Genomic DNA, 18,669 nt, shown 5'->3' with positions numbered 1-18,669 from the left:
CAGCTTGGACGCAGAAAAGATGCCCGCATCGCAAACTGGATTTGGCAACTTCTTCTTGGAGAGGAACATCACTATGCCGACTGGATATCAGATCCCGGTGCTGGGCTGTCCACCGGGTGTACAGCAGCAGCAGCAGGCTCAGCATCTGGCTGCGATGGCAGCTGGGATTCCCATACCATACTCAGGACTACAGGGATATAACTTTATACCCTATCCACACCACAGGCACATTGCACACATGGTGAGTTGATAATTTAGAGATTAACACTCTCACTCTGATCTCGAGTAACTAAAACGGATTTGTTTTAAATTGCATCTTTGTGATGCGTAAAGTCAAACAAATTCTGGGTGTGATGCTTGCGACACTGAGTTAAAAGTGTCGAATCTCTTCTTTAGTTCTTACCGTTCTTTTATTCTACTTTTCAGAGCAGCGGGTTTGACTTGAAAGCAGCCTCTCCCTACCATCACGCTCTCTTGGCTCGCAGCGGGGCTTTCTACCCTCCATACCGTCCGGGAGCAGCCGATGATCCCAGTAGGGTGGCCAAGGTGGCCACCCGAGAGAGTACCGGTGCGCTCAAGGCCTGGCTGAACGAACACCTGAAGAATCCGTATCCCACAAAGGGGGAAAAAATCATGCTCGCCATCATCACTAAAATGAGCCTCACGCAGGTCTCTACCTGGTTCGCCAACGCAAGGAGGCGCCTCAAGAAGGAAAACAGGGTCAGCTGGGCGTCAAAGGGCAAATCTGATGAGGAGGATGAGGAGCAAGAAGGGGAGAGCGATGAAGACGAGCAGAAGTGTCATTTGGATGAGCATGACGAGGCAGAGCCTCAAGCAGAGCGCACAGATACAGACGAGCAGGTCGAGAGCGCGTTGGATAGCGCGGGACCTTTGGATGCGCGTTTGGAGATACCGCGTCAGGAAGACAAAGAGCTCGGACTTGTCAAGAAGACAGAAAAGCGTGACTCTGACCGCACGCCATCAGTTTTGGAAAGTAAAGAAAACATCGCCAGTCCAAAACCCAAAATCTGGTCTTTGGCAGAGACCGCCACCTCAGAGACTGTGAAGAAACCTGTCGACAGTTTTTACCACCCTGCCGGAAAACTGTGGGAAGACTGGGCTTCAAGAAACGGACTGCTCGTTCCCTCCTGCTATACGACTCGCGAACTCGTCTAAGCCGGTGTTTGTGCACGAATAAAAAGGACACTTTCCCACAGCTTTTGCACTTTAAACTTTCAGACCTCAGGGATTTCCTGAAGTTTGCATTGAAACGAAAATGTGTCGTGAAACCAAAGAATGAACATGTTTGTGTTACTGTAAATAATGTAGATGTATTTTTCCACCAACAAACTGTAAATTATGTTTCCTTTGTCTAATCATGAAGAAATATTTTTTTTGCTTAAATAAACTTCGACTTATGGCGAAATTCTGCAGTTTTACTGGTCTGTATCCCTACTTCTTGATATACTTTGCATACAGCTTTGAGCTTTTCCGATCACACTGATGACAGCCCACATTAACAGTCTGATAACAGGACCACATTAATCTATCACTTAGAGACTATGACATTAGACTAAGAATTCAAAGAGATTCAGGGAAAATTTACACATCAAAAACACGTCTATTGTGTCTTTCTCTATAAGTTTTTTGATAGAATATTGCAAGTTAATTCAATTAAACTTGATTTTTTTTAAAAGAAAACAAACAAACTATCCCCTTCCTAAATATGGCACTTCCATTTCCTAAAACTTAACAGCAGCGGGGCTTAGGGTCTTCTAGAGGTTCTTAGTATCAATCACACCAGTTTCCATGTACATTCAAAAGGGACCTACCTCCATTAATCCACACATAATGAAAAAAGCTCCTGGGAGGAACTGGTCCGAAATGCCTTGTCTTCTGGCTTCAACTCTCTATGCAAATCCCTATAAACAGTAACGCACAGAGGCCAGATTAGCTCCAACCTGACTCCCAGATTTCTCACACAAGCGACACGAAATAAAATTGATATCATGTCATGAACCTTAAAATATTCGATACCGATAAATGTATGTCTGCTTTGGATATTTACAAAAGTTTTTTGCCTCATATTTCTAGTGTCGCACTAAAAAGTTACCGTTTGAACTTAAAAACTGAATTTTCAAAGTAGAGTAATCATCTGGCGCCTCTCTGTGGAAATCAAGAGCAATTACAGCACAGTTTAGTCTACTAACCTGCAGGGTTTTAACATAAAGTCATCACTGAGAAGAGAGCAGAGGTGAAAAGGACAAATGTACTCAGACACAGGTAAGAGGCAATTAAGGCTCTTTAAACTGTCAGCGATAAAACGCAATTCATGTTAGGACTAATTGCAAAGGCACAGCACAAACATTTTTAAATTAATTGTGACTTACACTTTCAAAGGAGAACGTAGGCTACCACGTCCATAAACCAATGCAGGAAACGGAAACAAGACGCTCCTTTCATCTCCGGAACTCGGTTGAAGACATCACGTTTTAATATTTTTATCAGCATCGTCACCATAAGTACATAGACCATGAAAGCCCACGGTTCAGCAACAAACAGTAACAACTAAGAACTAATTTGGCTACACGTAATACTACCCAGTTGTCAAAATGGCATGGTATAGCCCGCTGAACATTATACTTCCGGATCCCACAAAAGCATTATGGGAATTGTGGGAGGCTATGGTAACCAAGAGCAGGAAACAATGAACAAACTCATCTTATTAAATGTCACAAATTTTAATGCAGAAACGGTGAACAATATGCCATTTTCATGCTAAACGGCACAATTTTAGTACATGCAAATACTAACAAAGCATCTGTACAGAACAAATGAGATCACAACATCATATACAAGCTAACTGTAGGATGTAAGCATGCTCAGCATGGTGGTGTCCACTGTGGGGTGGTCTTCGCTGTTGTTTTGATCTTGATGGGAGTGGGATTGTGCTTACATAAACAACCCCACGGATTGTTATTTCCACATGTTGCATGTTTTCAAATTAAAAAACAAACAAACAAAATGCACACGGTAACAGTAGCTAGTGGTCCATGTGACATGTCCATAGGAGCAGGACACCTGTCAATACCGTCTTGGACCCCCCCCCCACACACACACACACGCACGCACGCACACACACAAACAAAAACAAAACAAAAAATAAACAATTCATAACTTAAAAATTGCAACCAACCTCAAAACTAATGCAGGTAAATCACACACTCTCTTTACACTTTATAATACATCTTACTTTACATTTTATTGTTAACATTTAGACTTATAGCTAGCTACTTTCGGCTGTTCACTTGCCACTAGGGGTCGCACTGGGCGCTTCATTTGGTGGAGTTTTAAATCGCATGTCCTTCCTAGCTGGAAACAAACCAGGGATGTTTTGTTTGCCGGATGATAACGTCTACACCACGTATATATAGTGTGTGTGTGTGTTTAGGTTTTTACAATTTAGTGCAAATGAAATGATTGTAACTTCATGTAAACATTCAAAATGAATTAGTAAGGAGACTAATTCATTGATTCTTATTCAGATCAGGTAATTATTTTTTAACTTTGTGCAGCACTTTGGACAATCTGTGTCGTTTTTTAAACTTGCTTGTAAAATTGATCCATTGACTGACTATCTTCTTGAGACTCAAACTGAGACTCCAGCTGAGACTCCTGACGAGACACGATTTCTTCTTTGCCTCTCTCTTGCATCACCTGGTTCCCTTTATCTGTGAATCCTTCTGAGGAGAGCTCATGGCTCAGTTCATCCTCATTTTCCTCTGGTGTCATTTGATTATTATACGTTGTTTCTTTATGGGCTGTTATGTCTTCTTCACACATCTGTGGTTCATAATACTTCTGTCAGAGTTAAAGAAATAACAAACATTATAATAACGATAAAATCATTTTGATCAAGTCAACAGTTCTGGTGCTTTGCACATTTTTTCCTCTCACAGCAAAGCATGTACAACTTTATGCTATAGTTCCTGTGTTGAATTATGCAGTGCATTTCTCTGAAACAGTGTCTAAAGGTGTGAAACAGGATTTAAGGTACATCAGAAATACAGACATGTCACACAATCAGCAGGATGTGTATATAAATCCACTGCAAACCTATTAAAAGGGACCGCACAAAATGACCCAAGCTGATTAAACTTGAGGACAAACCTCAGCACTCATTTAAAAGAACAGGCTTTCATTTTGTGCAACTGTTTCATTTCTTTCTTGCTCAAAGTTAAAATCCACATATCGCTTTCACGTGTGTACATAAAAAAAACAAAAAAAAAAACGTGTTGATTGCTGTTATATTTTTCTGGTCAGCATTAAAGATTAGCAACAAGCAGTCTTACATTGTGAAAAGCCTAAAAAAAAAAAACCAAACAAATATTTATAGTTTAATTCTTTAATGTATGAAATTATTAAATTTTTAACAGATCCTTGTAGGTGCACCTCTTATGACTGGATTCATTAGCTGTTGCTTAGCTTAGCATAAAGCCTAGCTGTTTCTAGGCCTTATGCTAAACTAAGCTAATCTTTCAGAATCTAAGATATCATCTTTAGTTTACAGATGTACACTGGAGTGCTAAAGTAACATATCTGAAATAGTTTTAGAAATTGATTACCTGGTGAAAAGACACTAATTGATTCTAAATTCCATAATTTCAAATATATACAAACACACACACACACACACACACAATATTGAACTGTTCGATACAGCGCTTTCGGTTCAGTACGCATATGTATCGAACAACACAAAATTTACATGTGTGTGTATATATATATATATATATATGGGTATCTTTTTACTGTCATTAAAAAGCGTCTATGAAACAACAAATAAATACATTTTAAAAAGTCATATTTACCTTTGTCCTTTGTTTTATGCATTCTGCTTTACCGATTCATAAAAAAGAAGAAACACAGAATATAAGTACATAGGAAGATTATTATTATTTATTTGTTTAGAGCTTTAGAGCACAGCTTACCTCGATATACTAAAACCAGGATTACAACAGTGACCATAAAAACTGCAGATAAAATAGAGATGACGATTATGTGACCCCGCTGTGTCCCTGCTGGAAGAGAAAAAGAAATAAAAACACAGTTAAACATACATCGAGTTCTCTGATACTGTCTAGAACATGGGTATTTGTGCAGACAAAATGTAAAACAAAAGAGACTTTCATGTCAAACACGTAGTCACATTAAACAGAGGAAGCATAAATTCAGAAGCGTTGTGGAAAACTGAAAATAAATCATTAATTCAGTTGTAATTCTAACATTAGCAGTAAATTAGGAGACTGTGGAGTCTACACGTCGATACATAGTAAGTGAAAGCTGACAAAGCCACACTGAAAACCACAGACCAACTAAGATTTATGAGACAAACCTTCTCACAGTTGACATAGTTTCGTTTTGAACAATGCACCGCATCCAACCACACAGCTGCACACGGCAGCAGCGAGAAAGGTGAGAAACCTTTGCAATTCATCTTCCTACATACAACTTACCACATGTGTTGTCGGTGGTGTGCGTTCCCTTTTCTTCAACTTGATATCCCTTTTCACATCTGCAATGAATTTCACAGTATTAGAGCAGAATTCCTGCCTCAGTGTTGCATTTGTTTTTCAATAATTCGTTATTGGTTTGTATTTCCACTTTGAATACCACTATTTTCATTTGATTTGTTGCCCCTACACAAAGATTAAAGCTTATGTAAGTTACTGTATTTGCGCCCAATGAAAGGTAAGTACGCCAGAGGTCATATTTTGGTTTAACCAACTGGTTGTGTCATGAAACACAGTAAAAAAATCCCATCAGCTAGAAACACCCTTTTCTTCATTTACAGAATCTCCTTTTCAGTCAGACTCACACCTTTAATATATCACTGCTAAAGTTACACAAACTTAAGAAGCAAGTCAATACAATGCCTCAGATTCGCTTTATTTTTTCATGTTGACAGATTTAGACAAACACAGCTCTACAAGGTCTTCCTACATCAATAGTGAATAAACAATGGTCTCCGGGTGTCAATTACAAGCAGCATTTTCTATCATTGTCAGGAAAAATATAATCTATGGCACGGCTCTTCAGAAGAACTGAAACAACCACCTGATCCCTGTTTTTGAGAAGAAATTCCTGTACAAAATTCCAGATTTTGTGGCCAAACAGCTCACATCAGCTTTTTAAATTCATGATAAAAAATTAAGGTGTATAAATTGTTGTTAGTACAGTAACTTTGCGGAAGGAGCATATAACCCCAGATTTAGCCTGGTTCCCTGTTCCATACAGGATCCAATTTAAACTCTTACTTTTTTTTTGAAGTCACTTAACGGCTGAGCCCCTTCTTTTCTGTCTGAGCTCCTATTTATGCTCCAGAAAGAACCGTGAGATCCAGGTCGAAACTAACCGTAACTATTCCACAGACTCAGTCTCGTGGCGACAGCCTTCTCTGTGGAATAGTCTGACTCTTAATATTAGATCAGCACAAACACAATCGTTACTAAAGACACATTTTTCATGGTCTGGCTTTTAACACACTTTGACCTAAACATTTTGGTTTTAACAGCCTTAGTTGTTTTTATTGACTTATCTCATCTACTTATTTGTTTTTTCTATATTTTACTGCATCGTTATTGATTTGCATTTTATTTGTTTTAGTGGTATTCTACATTGTTAAGCACTTTGTGCAGCATTGACTGTTTGGAAATGTGCTATATAAATAAACTTGACCTTGACCTATGGTGGATATTCTGCGGGACTATTTGTTGGCATAGTCACAGGAAGAAGGAAAAATATTCTTGAAACACATAACTAAATTCAGAAGGTGAACAAAGGCCCTTTTTCAAGTTTTTTTTAATAAAGATCATCTCTAAGTTCACATGTTAATGTAAATGTGTACTTACTCTGTCCATTTGTGGCACTGAGCATACCACGACGCATTATTGTTAAATGTCCCGTCTGGACATTTTTCACACTCAGTGTCCTGTGAGTTGTTGCCTGAATATCAAAAATCATTTTCAAAAAATGAGACTCATTCGCATAATAAAAAACTTAAAACGAATTAAACAAATGTTCAGTCACGAGGATGTTGGTACCTATGACTTTAGCTCTATATCCTGGTTGACAGACTGTGTGTTCCACACAGGTAATACATTCTTCACTGGAGCAGTGGAATCCCACTTTACACTTGCAGATGGATCGCTCTGTCTTGCTTTTTGGGACTTGAGCCTCAAAGTTTTTATCTAAATGACAAAAAAGGTTTACGCTGTAAGGCGAGCAACATTAAAGAGAAGCCTCTCTCTGTCCCAGTATACACAGACACACTATATCGGAACAGTTTGAGGTAATTTGTCACAATTTCTTACTTCTATCACAGTAAGGCTGCTGCAGACACTTGTTTTTCGTTGTGTATTTATCCTGGTAGTGATTATCCAGACAAGGTTGACATTGAGGATTCTTACAATCTTCTGTAGACATGCTAGTCCCTGCAAAACAAGATATGCAGAGTTAGAATCAAGTATATTATTTGCAAGTATTTTATTTATCCTGAGTAATTAGTAAATTGGGATTTCTGAGTTTAGGTAATCAATGGACCTTTTAGGGAAATATGACAAAGTCAAGTCAACTAGGTGATGGTTGGCTTATCTGGTTCTAACAAACCCTAACACCTTTTAATCAACACGTTATATTTGGTTTGTTTCCATGCTTCACATTGTCTTTGGGATTACGAGGGCCCCTTTTCCCAGTAGCAATTACTAGGTTGTTTTTTCTATAAGCTACTCTATTCTGAGATGTTAAAATAGCAGGATCGCAACTTCTCAGTGTCTCTGCTGTCATCTTAAAATGTCTTTTGTGTTCCACCAAAAGTCCATAAAGCTGGAAGACACTCACACTGATAATAAATTAAAGAAGAGTAATTACTGTCGTTTGGAAATCTCAACCTAAAGTAATTCTCCTCAAAAAATGAATGAAAGGGTCTTTTGTCAAAATGTCTGCCTCCAGTGTAAGAAATCAACTGTTTCAGTTTCGCCTTCTTTTTATACGGACACATAGCACAAGACAGGAAAGATGAATTCTCACTTGGTGCAAATATTCAGTTTGTTTTAGGTGAGGGTGCTGCTAGTACAGACCATGAGTGAGGCATGACTAAAGGCAACAACTAGCTTGTTGGAAATGCACATTTGGCTATAATATGTATATCTTTTGAAATGTTTGATGTGCATGTTAGCCTTTTGACACACAGGTCCTGAGGAACATTTTCAGAGCTGAAATGCTTGTGTAAAAGCAGCCAAAATGAAAGCAAAATCAAAGCTTTAGTAACAGTGATCATGCTGTCTGAAAAAGACAGTTGTCGACCACATGCTTCCTGCTGCTAGGTTTTTTCTTATACATGCTACTTTAAATGTTTATTACTTGAAAAAAGAAAGATTGGATGCTATTAGTGCAGTTATGCCTTCGATATGGCTCTTAATCTTGTATTTGTTGTTTATGTATCTGTCAAGTTCAATTTGGTGACAATATGTTATAAATAACAAGAAAGCAGATGTTTTATTTTAATTTCCTTCATAGGAAAAGTGTTTTCGTACCTGGCTTACACATGAGACAGCACTGACCGTCCTTTTCATACTGTGTTTCTGGGTCACAGCTGGCCTGAGCAACAGTCATTCCCTGCAAAAGAAAAGCATTACATTTAAATAAGAGGTAGTTAGCCCTTGTGTGATCTCGAGTATCGGTTGAGTTTCTCTATGTTGATAATGTTAGATTCACTTCCTCAGGGTAGACTGCGAGGGGCGTGGTGGAAAGCCCCAAAGATTCAGCCAACTGTTAACTGCTTTAAATGCACGCAGCCAGGTGCACCGCTGTTCGTAACGTTACTAACAAATATTCGCAAATCGGGATTCACACAAGGTCACGTCTTTGTCCAAACCCTCCACTGCCGGGAAATCGAAAGTGAAAGCACCTCATGAAACGTAACTGTAGCATTAGGTTTTGACTTTACAGGGGAAAAGCAGGATTTTGACAATAATATAACACAGTAAAGTAACAGATGGATACGATAATTAGCACACATTATAGCGTATAATAACACGTTAAGAAGAAATAATCTGAAATCGTGCTACTTTAAGTTGTCGCAGGTCAAAACCGATCCCTGTAAAAACAAAAACATAGCATTAATCGGTTTACTCACCATGAAAGACCCGATCAGTATAAGCAGCGCTATAAACTTAAAATCCATTTTGAATAGCGTCGAGTACAACAGCGCACACCTCTGTAAGTGTTCACAGTCTGTCTGTGAACTTATTTAGGCGACGTGTTCTGTTTATACGGTGTGGGAGGAGCTACGCGCGGTGCTTTTCCTTGACCGTTTCCTGTAAAAGCACGTGAAGCTTGTACTCCTCTTCAGCTATTTTCTAAAATACCCAGAAGTAGTACTAAATCCTCTTTAAATAGAATTCCTCTGCGACAAAGCGTTGTTTCACACAACAGGAAGCACGCTTGACTGGCACATTGTTTGCACAAATAAAGAGTGGGTCTTTTTCTGATGGAGTAAGAAGAGCTACTCTGCTGCTTTACTCCAGTAGTAGTATTAAGTATGTCTGAGGACGAACTAAGGCAGTTCTGAAAGTAAAAGTAGGTCCGACCCAGTGAAATCATAGCACCCATTTGAAGATCACGCCTCACCAAACCCCTTAGAAATAACGGAAAGAAATTAAAAAGCACAGTGTATTGGAAAGTCACCCATCTTTGCATGTAGAGGTTTGTAGCAATCTTTATTATTTTAAAAGCTTGCTACTTCTGGCATTTAAACATTGTTCACAGCTGTGTGCTAATCCCCACCAAGAACAGCAGTGCATTTTATGATATTTGGATTTTTGGTGATGCTGCTTTAGACTCAGATTGCCATGTGACTTCTGAGCATTTCTTCTCCAGTTATGTATTTATATACCAATACTGCTTTGAATTTTGTCTTCTCTCTCCCACACTTTGCATCTGTTCTCTCTGTCTTTCCCTTCACCCGTTGCAGCACATGGCAGTCCCTGCTTGAGCCAGATTTGGTTTTGTTTTGGGGGGATTTTTTTTCCCTGTTAAAATGATGTTTTTCCTGTTAAAAGGGATCATCTAATTGTTGGGGGTTTCTCTGTAGGGTCTTTACCTTTGCCTGTCTATATATCATATATAGACTGTAACAAATTTCCCTTTTAAATTACAACAAAGTGGCTGCAACTTTATTTCCAGTTTTTGATTTCTTTTTTACAGCCTAACTGTTAGAAGTACTGTTTCTTATTCTTGAGGCTCATTAGGCAGAAAGTACTGTTCTATTATGCAGCAGCTGGCTGTTTTTGGCATCAGCTTTTCTGTGTATGTACAGCCATTTGTAACAGGATCTGTACAACCCCCAAAAACTCATGTCTAGGATTCATGTGGCTGGGATCTATTCACAGACGTACAGGTGTTACCATTACCTTTTCATTTGTGTATTACCTGTGTATAACTCTCCTTAAAATCAATGCTAATAGACAAATGATGCACTAGTCAAGCTCAGTCATATTGCAATCACTGAGTCATTTGCAGGGGGTGATACATTTTGGGTTAAAGCAGTTGCTTTTAGTTTGTTTTGGTCTGCATTTTATAGCTTTGAATCTTCCAGCATTTAGGGTGGGTTGCATTCCTGCCCTGGCTCTCAGTGCGGTGCCAAGGTTTGGTCAATCAGAAGTGGTAGATGACACACTCGTCTGCTTTTACTACCCTCTGCAGATCATTCCAGGTTTCTGCTCTACAACCACTGTGATGATGGCTACTAATTATCAGTTGTTGCAGGGAGGTGGTCCTGTTTGAGAATTCCCAGGAAGAAGAGTTTCTGCTCGGCCTTTTTTTTTACCTAATGGGAGATGTTTTTTGATGAGGTGATATCAGAGGTGTGATGCGAGAAACATGTTGCACTTAAATCTCTCAATTTGCCCACCATGTTTACAGATAGCAGACACACCTTGATATTTTGAAGTGAATTACCATCTTTTTTTTCTTTCTTTTTTTGAGATGTTAAGGTCCAGGTTGTTATAGGAACACCACTCCACCAGTCTTTATTAAAGCTTTATTTTAGGTAGCACAAAGTGGAAAAAAAAACATGTACATTTTTATTGAAAGATCTGTATTCTATAAATCTTTCAAAAATGCAATAATTAAAAAAAAAAAAGTATTGATGTCTCATATATGACTTCCTGTCCTGATGTTGGCATGTGCAGTGTCCTTACAACTGTTTCACACAACGTAATAACAGTACTTTCAGATGAGCACCTCAGATTTTCGGTGATTTCCAGGACACTTTCCACTCCAGGTGAATACAAAAACAGACTTCTATCACATTCTGAATATTAATAATCGGCACGTTGAAGCTCAAACACTCTTTATATGTTATACATATGATGCATGTGTTATGTTATATATACATATAAGCCACATGTATGGTACTGTTTTACTCATAGTAGTCATGCAGTATTTTGAAATGATGAGATTATTATTGTAAGGAAATAATAATGATTATTAATGGACTTTAAGCACTTTATATTTATCTAACAAAAGTGGAAAGTACAATGACTTTTGTTGTTTTGTTCGTTTTTGACCACACCTACTCTGTGATAGTTTCTTAAACCCACCACACCACCACCAGGGATTTCCCTATAAGAGTTTCGTGAGCGGGCTTTCCCCAATGCAGCTGCTGTTGAACATTGTTTGTCTTAAAAGGCTGCTTTTCTCTTATATATAGATGTAAAATATTTATATGTAACGTTTTTAAAATATCTATGACCAACGCGAGCTGCTTCTTCGCCAAATCGAATGAAACAGCAGCAGGTGTTACATTCTGTTGCGCTATACTCTTGCAATTACGGTACAGGTACCGTAAGCAGCCAAAAATCATTGCGACGTCACCACGTCACAGCACTGCGGTTTTTGGAAATTCCAGTACAGATTCCCTTTCAGTGTCCTGCTTTGTTCCCATTTTAAAAATGTCACCACTGTCCTGTAAATTTCTGAGGAATATGAACAGATTAACATTAACAAAACTAAATCTGGAATTTTTTGAAAGGTACTTTTTTTTTCTTCTTCTTCCTCTTTTTTTTTTTTTTTACCCCATTTAGCTAACTCGTTTCACAGATTTCAGATTTACTAATCACAGAATATCTATCCATAGCAAAAAAGTACTTCTTAAGATACTATAACATGAAGGCGTTGCCCCCTTTTTTCCTATTTAAATGCACGGGGATTTGTGTGCCTAGAAAAAATCCCTGTACTTGCGCAAACTAATCATGTTCTGTATTCTAAATAGCCTGTTTCACTGGTGAAGTGATGAAGGTCTAGATACTGTCTTATCTATTTTGCCATTTATCCATTTATCTGTTTTGAAGCTTTTTTTCCTCTCCTAAACTGACTATAATGGATTTTCTTCATAAACTTTGTTGTAGATAAAGTCGATGAGATGAACTTCATTACTTACAGTTTTTTTTAGTGTGAGTATACTTTCAGCTATCAATTAAAAAAGTAAATATGCAGTAAAATAACTCTATTGTACACTAGCTCTCAGATAAGTAATTTGTACACAATACATACAATACAATAACTTTATTACATTATTTCATGGTCAGAAAAAAAGGTGCATGCATGAAGTTAGGCTTATGGTCTCAGGGTATGAATGTGAGATAGCTGTCTAACTCTGTATGTTTATCCTGTGACAGATTGGTGACCTCTCCAGGGTGCTGTTACGCCCCAGTCTAGGGGTACAGGAACGTAACATAAGAGTTGAAAAGATTGACCCCGCCCTGGTCCCCAAAACCATACACAGAGGAGAAACGATTTCTTAGTGAACAGTGGTTTATTGTTTAAACTGAAGCGTGACTCCGGGGTGAACAAAGGCCAACATAACAAACAAAACCAGCTTAATCAGTAAAGGAGGTGCTACCTAAACCCTACGTGATGAAAAGAACAAACAAAAGACAAATGCCACACCTAACTCCCTAACTGAATAAACAGGAGGAAACAATACAGAAAACAACAAGGCAGCTCACCCCTTCGGCTTCAGTGACTATTTACAAGAGAAGGCTGATTTACACACTATATACAAGCTCGATAGGTCACGAGAATCACAAATATCACAGAGTTTTGAGGCCAGGGTCAGGTCTGCTGCTGTCAGTTGCTGCCCTGGGACAACTGCTGTTGAGGGATTTTGAAAGCAACCACATGAATAGGGGACCAATTAGCAGCCATCAGCTAATCCAATCAGGGACCTGCAGAGACTTAAAGACACAGAACAAGAAACAGCCACCAAGACACATTATGGCCAGGGCCATGACAAGTGCACCTGCCTTTCACCCTGTGATAGCTGAGACCGACTCCAGTCCCCTCCCTGTGACCCTGAACTGGATAAAAGGAGGAAACTGGATGAACAATGGATGAAAAAAACGACACCAAAAAAGCATAGCAATAGATTTATGAAGATTAAAACAATAAAAAAAGGAACTTCTCAGATGCAATCTCTATGAAAAGGAACTACAAAAAGAAAATGGTACAAAATGACATAAAATTGATGTACACAGCAAATAAACAGTACTCAAAGTTAGCTTTTAAAACTACAGTATAATGTATGCAGTGCAAAAAACACAATAATCATGTACTCAATGAACATGTGTACATAAAGACATGTGTACATAAAGACATGTGTACAAACCTATGCAGGAAAAACACCTCACACTATGAATCCCAACCAGATGTTTACAGTCTTTGCACTGTGTGATTTGGAACTGTAAAGTTTTAAATCCTGTACATCTCATAATATTTTAACTTTTAAATTAATGAATACATATTTTCAAACCTATGCTATAATAATTCAAACAAAGTAATTCTTTCTTTGAAAAAAGGAGATACATTTTTAGTACTTTTATTGCATTTCATATGAACACTCAAAATTATGGGTTCCCTCGCACTCTCCAATGGATAGAAAAAACAACAGAAGAGGTAAAACCATGTCCTGCCAGTTAAGACATGTAACCTGCCTGGAAATGTATGCTATTTGGAGATAAAGTCTTTGCGCTGGCTGCTGTAGGTGTGGCTAAACAACCTAAGCAGGAACAAATTTAGCCTGCGTTGAAAGTGGGCGGTGGTAGAAGGAATCCTACAAATCATAGCACATTTCTTTTTTTCCCGCAGTCGTCAAGTATACCTCTGTTTAGGCTGCATGACAAACAAAACAAGACACAATACTGTGAATCTATATTTGCAGTAAAGGAGAAACGTCTTGCTGAAGTGAGAAACTGTGTAGCATTTTGTAGATAATCTAAACCAGCTAGGATGCCAACTTTAGGATCAAAGAGAAAAGACAACCCACCCAGGATGGAGAAGTACACTGGGGGCATGCCACAGGTAAGAATCAGCTTATGAATTAAGGAAGTGCCAAGCTCTTTCTGCAGATGAGTCATTAAATAACAACAGCTTTACTGTAATAGTGATTCTACAGAATAGCTGCCTTGCTTTCACTAACGTCACATGTGCAGGTCCACAGCAAGAGCAGACAATTCTCTGTTTTAGCACACCAGTGTCTCTTTAGCATTTTACTTCCTCAATTTTACTTGACTTCCTTTTTGATAGAAATTTCCCAAAGATAGGAGCAGACATTACTCAGAAGTGTGAAAGTATGTTCCTGGAATAGACCTTTTAAATGGTTTCTGATAATGTTACAACACAATGGCTTATCAGTGTGGTTAGACAGACAGATGTTGGCATTGCTCATACTGCGATGCTGAGAAATCAGTGCCATCTTTATGAAAATCTAAAGGAAAACTTAAGCAGTGCACCTGTGGATAGTGCTTATGGTGAGAGCGTGACAGCTCTTTGCTGTGATATTAAATTATTTATTTTTCTGTGGTTTTTCAATATTATCACTTTTTTAAAATATGAAGAAATAAATCACACACAGAATGCTTGTTTTGAGATTGGGATGACCTTTGAAATGTGGGTGAAAAAGGAAAGAAAATCAACCAGACAAAGATAAAGTCTTCATCTATTTACATTTTTATGTTTTCAGTTGAGCAATGAGATGCAACTAGACATCCTGAACAAGGTGAAGAGTGGACAGTTATCAATCGATGACGCTCTGCAGCAGGCAAGGATGGACAGAGAACAGAAGATGACAGATGACAAGGTAACCCTCATTTTTCCTAAGCAGGTACACGATTTTCATGGTGACTTCAGTTTGAGTGTGACATGGGTGTGGTTTCAATGTTGAAAACTCAAAAAATTAAAAAGAAAGAAGAAAAAAAAGGGATCTTGTGGATAGAATTTGCATTGTTTTGTATTATGAGTCATGTGAAACAAGCTTTGACCATAATGCAGTAGCATAACACAACACAAGATACCGTAAACAGGATCTGGGGTTCCCCATGTGTCCAGACCACCAGTATGTGACGAGATGGAGAGTGAAACCTGCAGGTTTTCAGTTTTCCCTGAAAGTGTTTAAATATTCACTATACGTAGATATGTGTAGTTTTATTTCATGTGCTCAACACTAAACAGTTCCAGATGAGTGGGGGATTAAGTGGAGTGTGTCGTAGTTAAAGCTAAAGAAAAATGACAGTCAGTTGGGAATTTAAAGTAAACTTTCCAGGTTGCTGCTCCGTTTATATTAAGTGTATAATTTCATAAGTGGTTTTTTTAATAGCACAGATAAAGCTTAAATTCTCACAAATATTACAAGAAGTAAACGATCCATTCAAGACAGCCAGATATGGTTTAAAAGCAAACCCAAAATGGACTGTCTAATGTCTAATTCACCCTCTAATGTCTCTTCTTCCTGGATAATACCGTATGAGTGGACAACAGAACGAACAATATTCCATGTAAGAATCAAATTATAAACACCAGCCCTTAAGCTACTGATCTAACTAACTAACTAAACTGTTATAGTCGACATGTCCCTGCAAATAACCAACATGCGACAGACACAGGTAAAGGAATGTAATTTATATGTAGATATACCACCAGAAACTTTGCAGATGGCTTTAAAAGTCTGATGCTGGAGTTAACCTGACTTTAAAAAATATAGTACTGCATCTTCTTCTGCTATTTATAAACGTTGTTTTGCTAATAAGCTGCAAAGCCTGCTGGATCAGTTCAAACACAATTTTGTGGAAGGTAGTCCAAGGGTTTAGGAAGAAACAATAATGCAGTGTCCTTGTGTAATCCAGTATAGTGTAATCTAGTGGTTCTACATTGTCCTTAAGTGGTGATTTCCCTCTAAGTATTCATATATGTAATGTTGTTTATTGGTTGTTTTTGCAGGAACTAGAATCTCAGTACAACTTTAGCGTTTACAAGCATGGCCGCTACAGGTGGCAGAAACGGGTTTTACAGGTGAGTTCAAAACAAAAGCAAAAAACTCACTGTAGGCATCCAATTGCATAACAAATGAAACAGGAATGTAGACCATGACCTCAGGCTTCAGGCTGCTCTTAGCTCTCTGAGGTGACAGAGCAACCCTTAACATGGTCAGCTGCGTGCTCTGGCTGTACTCCACCCACCTGTTGTTGCGAGGCACCAGAGAAGGAATCTTTAAGGGGGGGCTTAAGGAGAACAGGGGCTGAAGAAGGTACAGGTACAAGATGAAGAAGGATTATTTTACTCTTTGAAACATGCAAAGCTCCTCTGGCAGAGTGCAGTAGTAAAAAATTTAACAGGCAATCCATATAAATGTAGAGGCCGAGGATTCTGCAAGTTCCAGATTCTCTCTTTCACACACAAAAATGTTAGCATTGCTAACTAGCACTAAAGATAAAGTCAGGCTGGGCTGATGGGAATTGTACTTGTCGATTTGTGTAATCTAATGTAATGACCAAATTAGATTTTTTACATCACGATGGTACATTACTGAAAGCAGATTAATCACCAAAGCGAGGCAGTAATAAATGTTTTAATGCCACACAGTGCACACTTCAGACATGCTCATTTAATCACTCACATTGTGAACATCCAGATTGATTTCAGGACCAAAATGGTGTGCAGCATAGAGAAAGGAATCGTTAAGCGGCAACTTCCCTTCTCTATTGTCAAGAGTTGTGATGATGGAGAGGGTTCCAGGTACTCTATTTCCTTTAAAGGACATCATGATTATGAATTGGAGGCCACGTCGCTGGAGGATAAACATAAGGTGACAATAAGATTGTTTCACCGAGGCAATTTCTGCTGAGATTTACTGAGATGTGATTATTGCTCTTTGAATTTAGACTCTTGATTGCAAACACTTAAGCTATAAAAATAAATGCAAAACAGCCTTGCTTTTACTTTTATACCATTTCATATCATTCATTGATGGTTTCACAGTGACTCTTTTCATTCTCGTGATTCTCTCTTTCGAGCAGATGATGGAGCTTGTCAATAAGATAATTTATAATAACATATACAATGATCATGGAGAAGAAAATGCAGAATCCCAAGAGCAATCTCAGGCACCACAGAGCATTCGAGAAGGGATGTTGTTGCTGCACAGAGGAGGCTTGGCATCATTTAAATGGATGAAGTATGTATGTCCGCTTATTATTGAAGCATTGCTCTCACAAAACAGCCACAGGACAGTTTTGACAGTTTTGTTAGTCATGACAAGTTATTTGTCAGTAATATTTGACGGCTACTAGTGTAGAAGCCTCAGTTGATGGTGCCTGAAGCATCTCAAGTGGAAACCCAGCGTTTAACGATGTTCATGGGCTCCAATTGACTCCAAAGAATTTTCATTCAAGTATTTAAAAAATCCTCATAATAATAATTATGTGAGTTTGGACAAGTACCTTTGAGCCTTCAAAAGAGGGGGACTTTGTATAAGTACACTATGTGTCATTGTCAAAGTTATGGACATAACTGTATATGTGTGGCGAGGCGTGATTGCAGATGCCGCTCAGGTGCGTCCGCCTCCCCTACAGCGGCACCACAGGCCACGCCCCACCACTTTATTTTATGGAATAAAATCAATGTACTGCATAATTGATCCCTTTTAATAAACTTTGAATCCTTGTAGCTCATGCTACAAGCTAATTCTAGGATAGTTTTGAGTTTCTTAAGTTTACTTGAGTTTTATTTCAGTTTTACAGTCATACAAAATGATTACAGTATTTCTGAACCCCGAAATGTTTATCCAACCAATTCTAGTCCACAATCCTCCATTCCCCATTGCCCAAGAACGTTGGATCACTGCATATGTAAATAAAGTTTAATCAAAATCATATTTGCAATTGCCTTCCTCTGCCCTACAGCAGAGGAATGAAAAACGAATCCTTTTGTGCCAGAGTCAGCGCATTCAATTAATCTAGGAATAAGGAGAACATATTCATTACCAGAGAGCAGTTTTAAGTACATTCCTGAAAAATGCTTTCATTTTGATTGCTGATGGAAAATTGATACAATCTTTGAGCCAGGTGTTACATTAACTCGCTTCTTTTCTCGAAAGCCTCTTATCTGTTATCTTCAGTTAGAAAAGTTCCTCTAACTGAACCTTTCCTGGATTTGAGCCTACAACTGGCTCCTCCTCTATGTTTCTTCATACTTGACCCATTACTAGAAGGTATTAGCAGTGAAGTAGTAGGCAGATGAGCTTATCTTAGAATACATCCAGGCTGGGTATTTTAT

At 38.4% G+C, this 18,669-nt stretch overlaps 3 protein-coding genes across 4 annotated transcripts in view; 2 read left to right on the top strand and 1 right to left on the bottom strand.

The window, feature by feature from the left end:
- irx7 (iroquois homeobox 7) lies at positions 1–1,426 on the top strand. Its single transcript, XM_085259598.1, has 2 exons — positions 1–241; positions 427–1,426. The coding sequence occupies exons 1-2, from the start codon at positions 20–22 to the stop codon at positions 1,174–1,176; spliced, it is 972 nt and encodes a 323-aa protein (XP_085115724.1). The 5' UTR covers positions 1–19; the 3' UTR covers positions 1,177–1,426.
- Positions 1,427–2,722: 1,296 nt separating this feature from the next.
- On the bottom strand, positions 2,723–9,352 carry cd40 (CD40 molecule, TNF receptor superfamily member 5). Of its 2 annotated transcripts, none has more exons than XM_085258692.1 (9): positions 9,197–9,352; positions 8,595–8,676; positions 7,374–7,493; positions 7,104–7,250; positions 6,912–7,005; positions 5,517–5,575; positions 4,992–5,081; positions 4,872–4,897; positions 2,723–3,861 (listed from the first exon to the last, which is right to left on the bottom strand). In XM_085258692.1, the coding sequence occupies exons 1-9, from the start codon at positions 9,242–9,244 to the stop codon at positions 3,601–3,603; spliced, it is 927 nt and encodes a 308-aa protein (XP_085114818.1). In that variant the 5' UTR covers positions 9,245–9,352; the 3' UTR covers positions 2,723–3,600. The 2 variants fall into 2 exon arrangements, with proteins under 2 accessions (XP_085114818.1, XP_085114820.1); XM_085258694.1 differs by having other exon boundaries at positions 4,872–4,894.
- A 4,867-nt stretch (positions 9,353–14,219) lies between these two features.
- Positions 14,220–18,669, top strand: part of LOC146551134 (uncharacterized) — a 57,151-nt gene continuing 52,701 nt past the window's right edge. The window contains exons 1-5 of the mRNA XM_085259996.1: positions 14,220–14,421; positions 15,083–15,199; positions 16,336–16,407; positions 17,027–17,200; positions 17,412–17,569. Of these exons, the coding sequence (XP_085116122.1) occupies positions 14,350–14,421; positions 15,083–15,199; positions 16,336–16,407; positions 17,027–17,200; positions 17,412–17,569 (593 nt within the window). The 5' untranslated portion in view covers positions 14,220–14,349. The remainder of the gene's footprint in view (positions 14,422–15,082; positions 15,200–16,335; positions 16,408–17,026; positions 17,201–17,411; positions 17,570–18,669) is intronic.

This window comes from Mchenga conophoros, linkage group LG20 (assembly GCF_057382185.1).
Source record: "Mchenga conophoros isolate Kocher_MC1m ecotype Shallow Benthic linkage group LG20, M_conophoros_male_GT1.1, whole genome shotgun sequence".
NCBI classification, from domain to species: domain Eukaryota; kingdom Metazoa; phylum Chordata; class Actinopteri; order Cichliformes; family Cichlidae; genus Mchenga; species Mchenga conophoros.
This window is presented reverse-complemented; position numbering and strand designations above follow the sequence as displayed.

What these genes read in the sequence shown, in the direction of transcription:
- cd40 (XM_085258692.1), bottom strand. Translation starts at nt 9,244, where the DNA reads ATGGATTTTAAGTTTATAGCGCTGCTTATACTGATCGGGTCTTTCATG. An exon ending in GCAGCCTTACTGTGATAGAA is followed by an intron (nt 7,251 to 7,373) that starts GTAAGAAATTGT and finishes TTTGTCATTTAG; the next exon opens with ATAAAAACTTTGAGGCTCAA. An exon ending in CACCACCGACAACACATGTG is followed by an intron (nt 5,082 to 5,516) that starts GTAAGTTGTATG and finishes TTTCTCTTCCAG; the next exon opens with CAGGGACACAGCGGGGTCAC.
- irx7 (XM_085259598.1), top strand. Translation starts at nt 20, where the DNA reads ATGCCCGCATCGCAAACTGGATTTGGCAACTTCTTCTTGGAGAGGAAC. An exon ending in ACAGGCACATTGCACACATG is followed by an intron (nt 242 to 426) that starts GTGAGTTGATAA and finishes TCTACTTTTCAG; the next exon opens with AGCAGCGGGTTTGACTTGAA.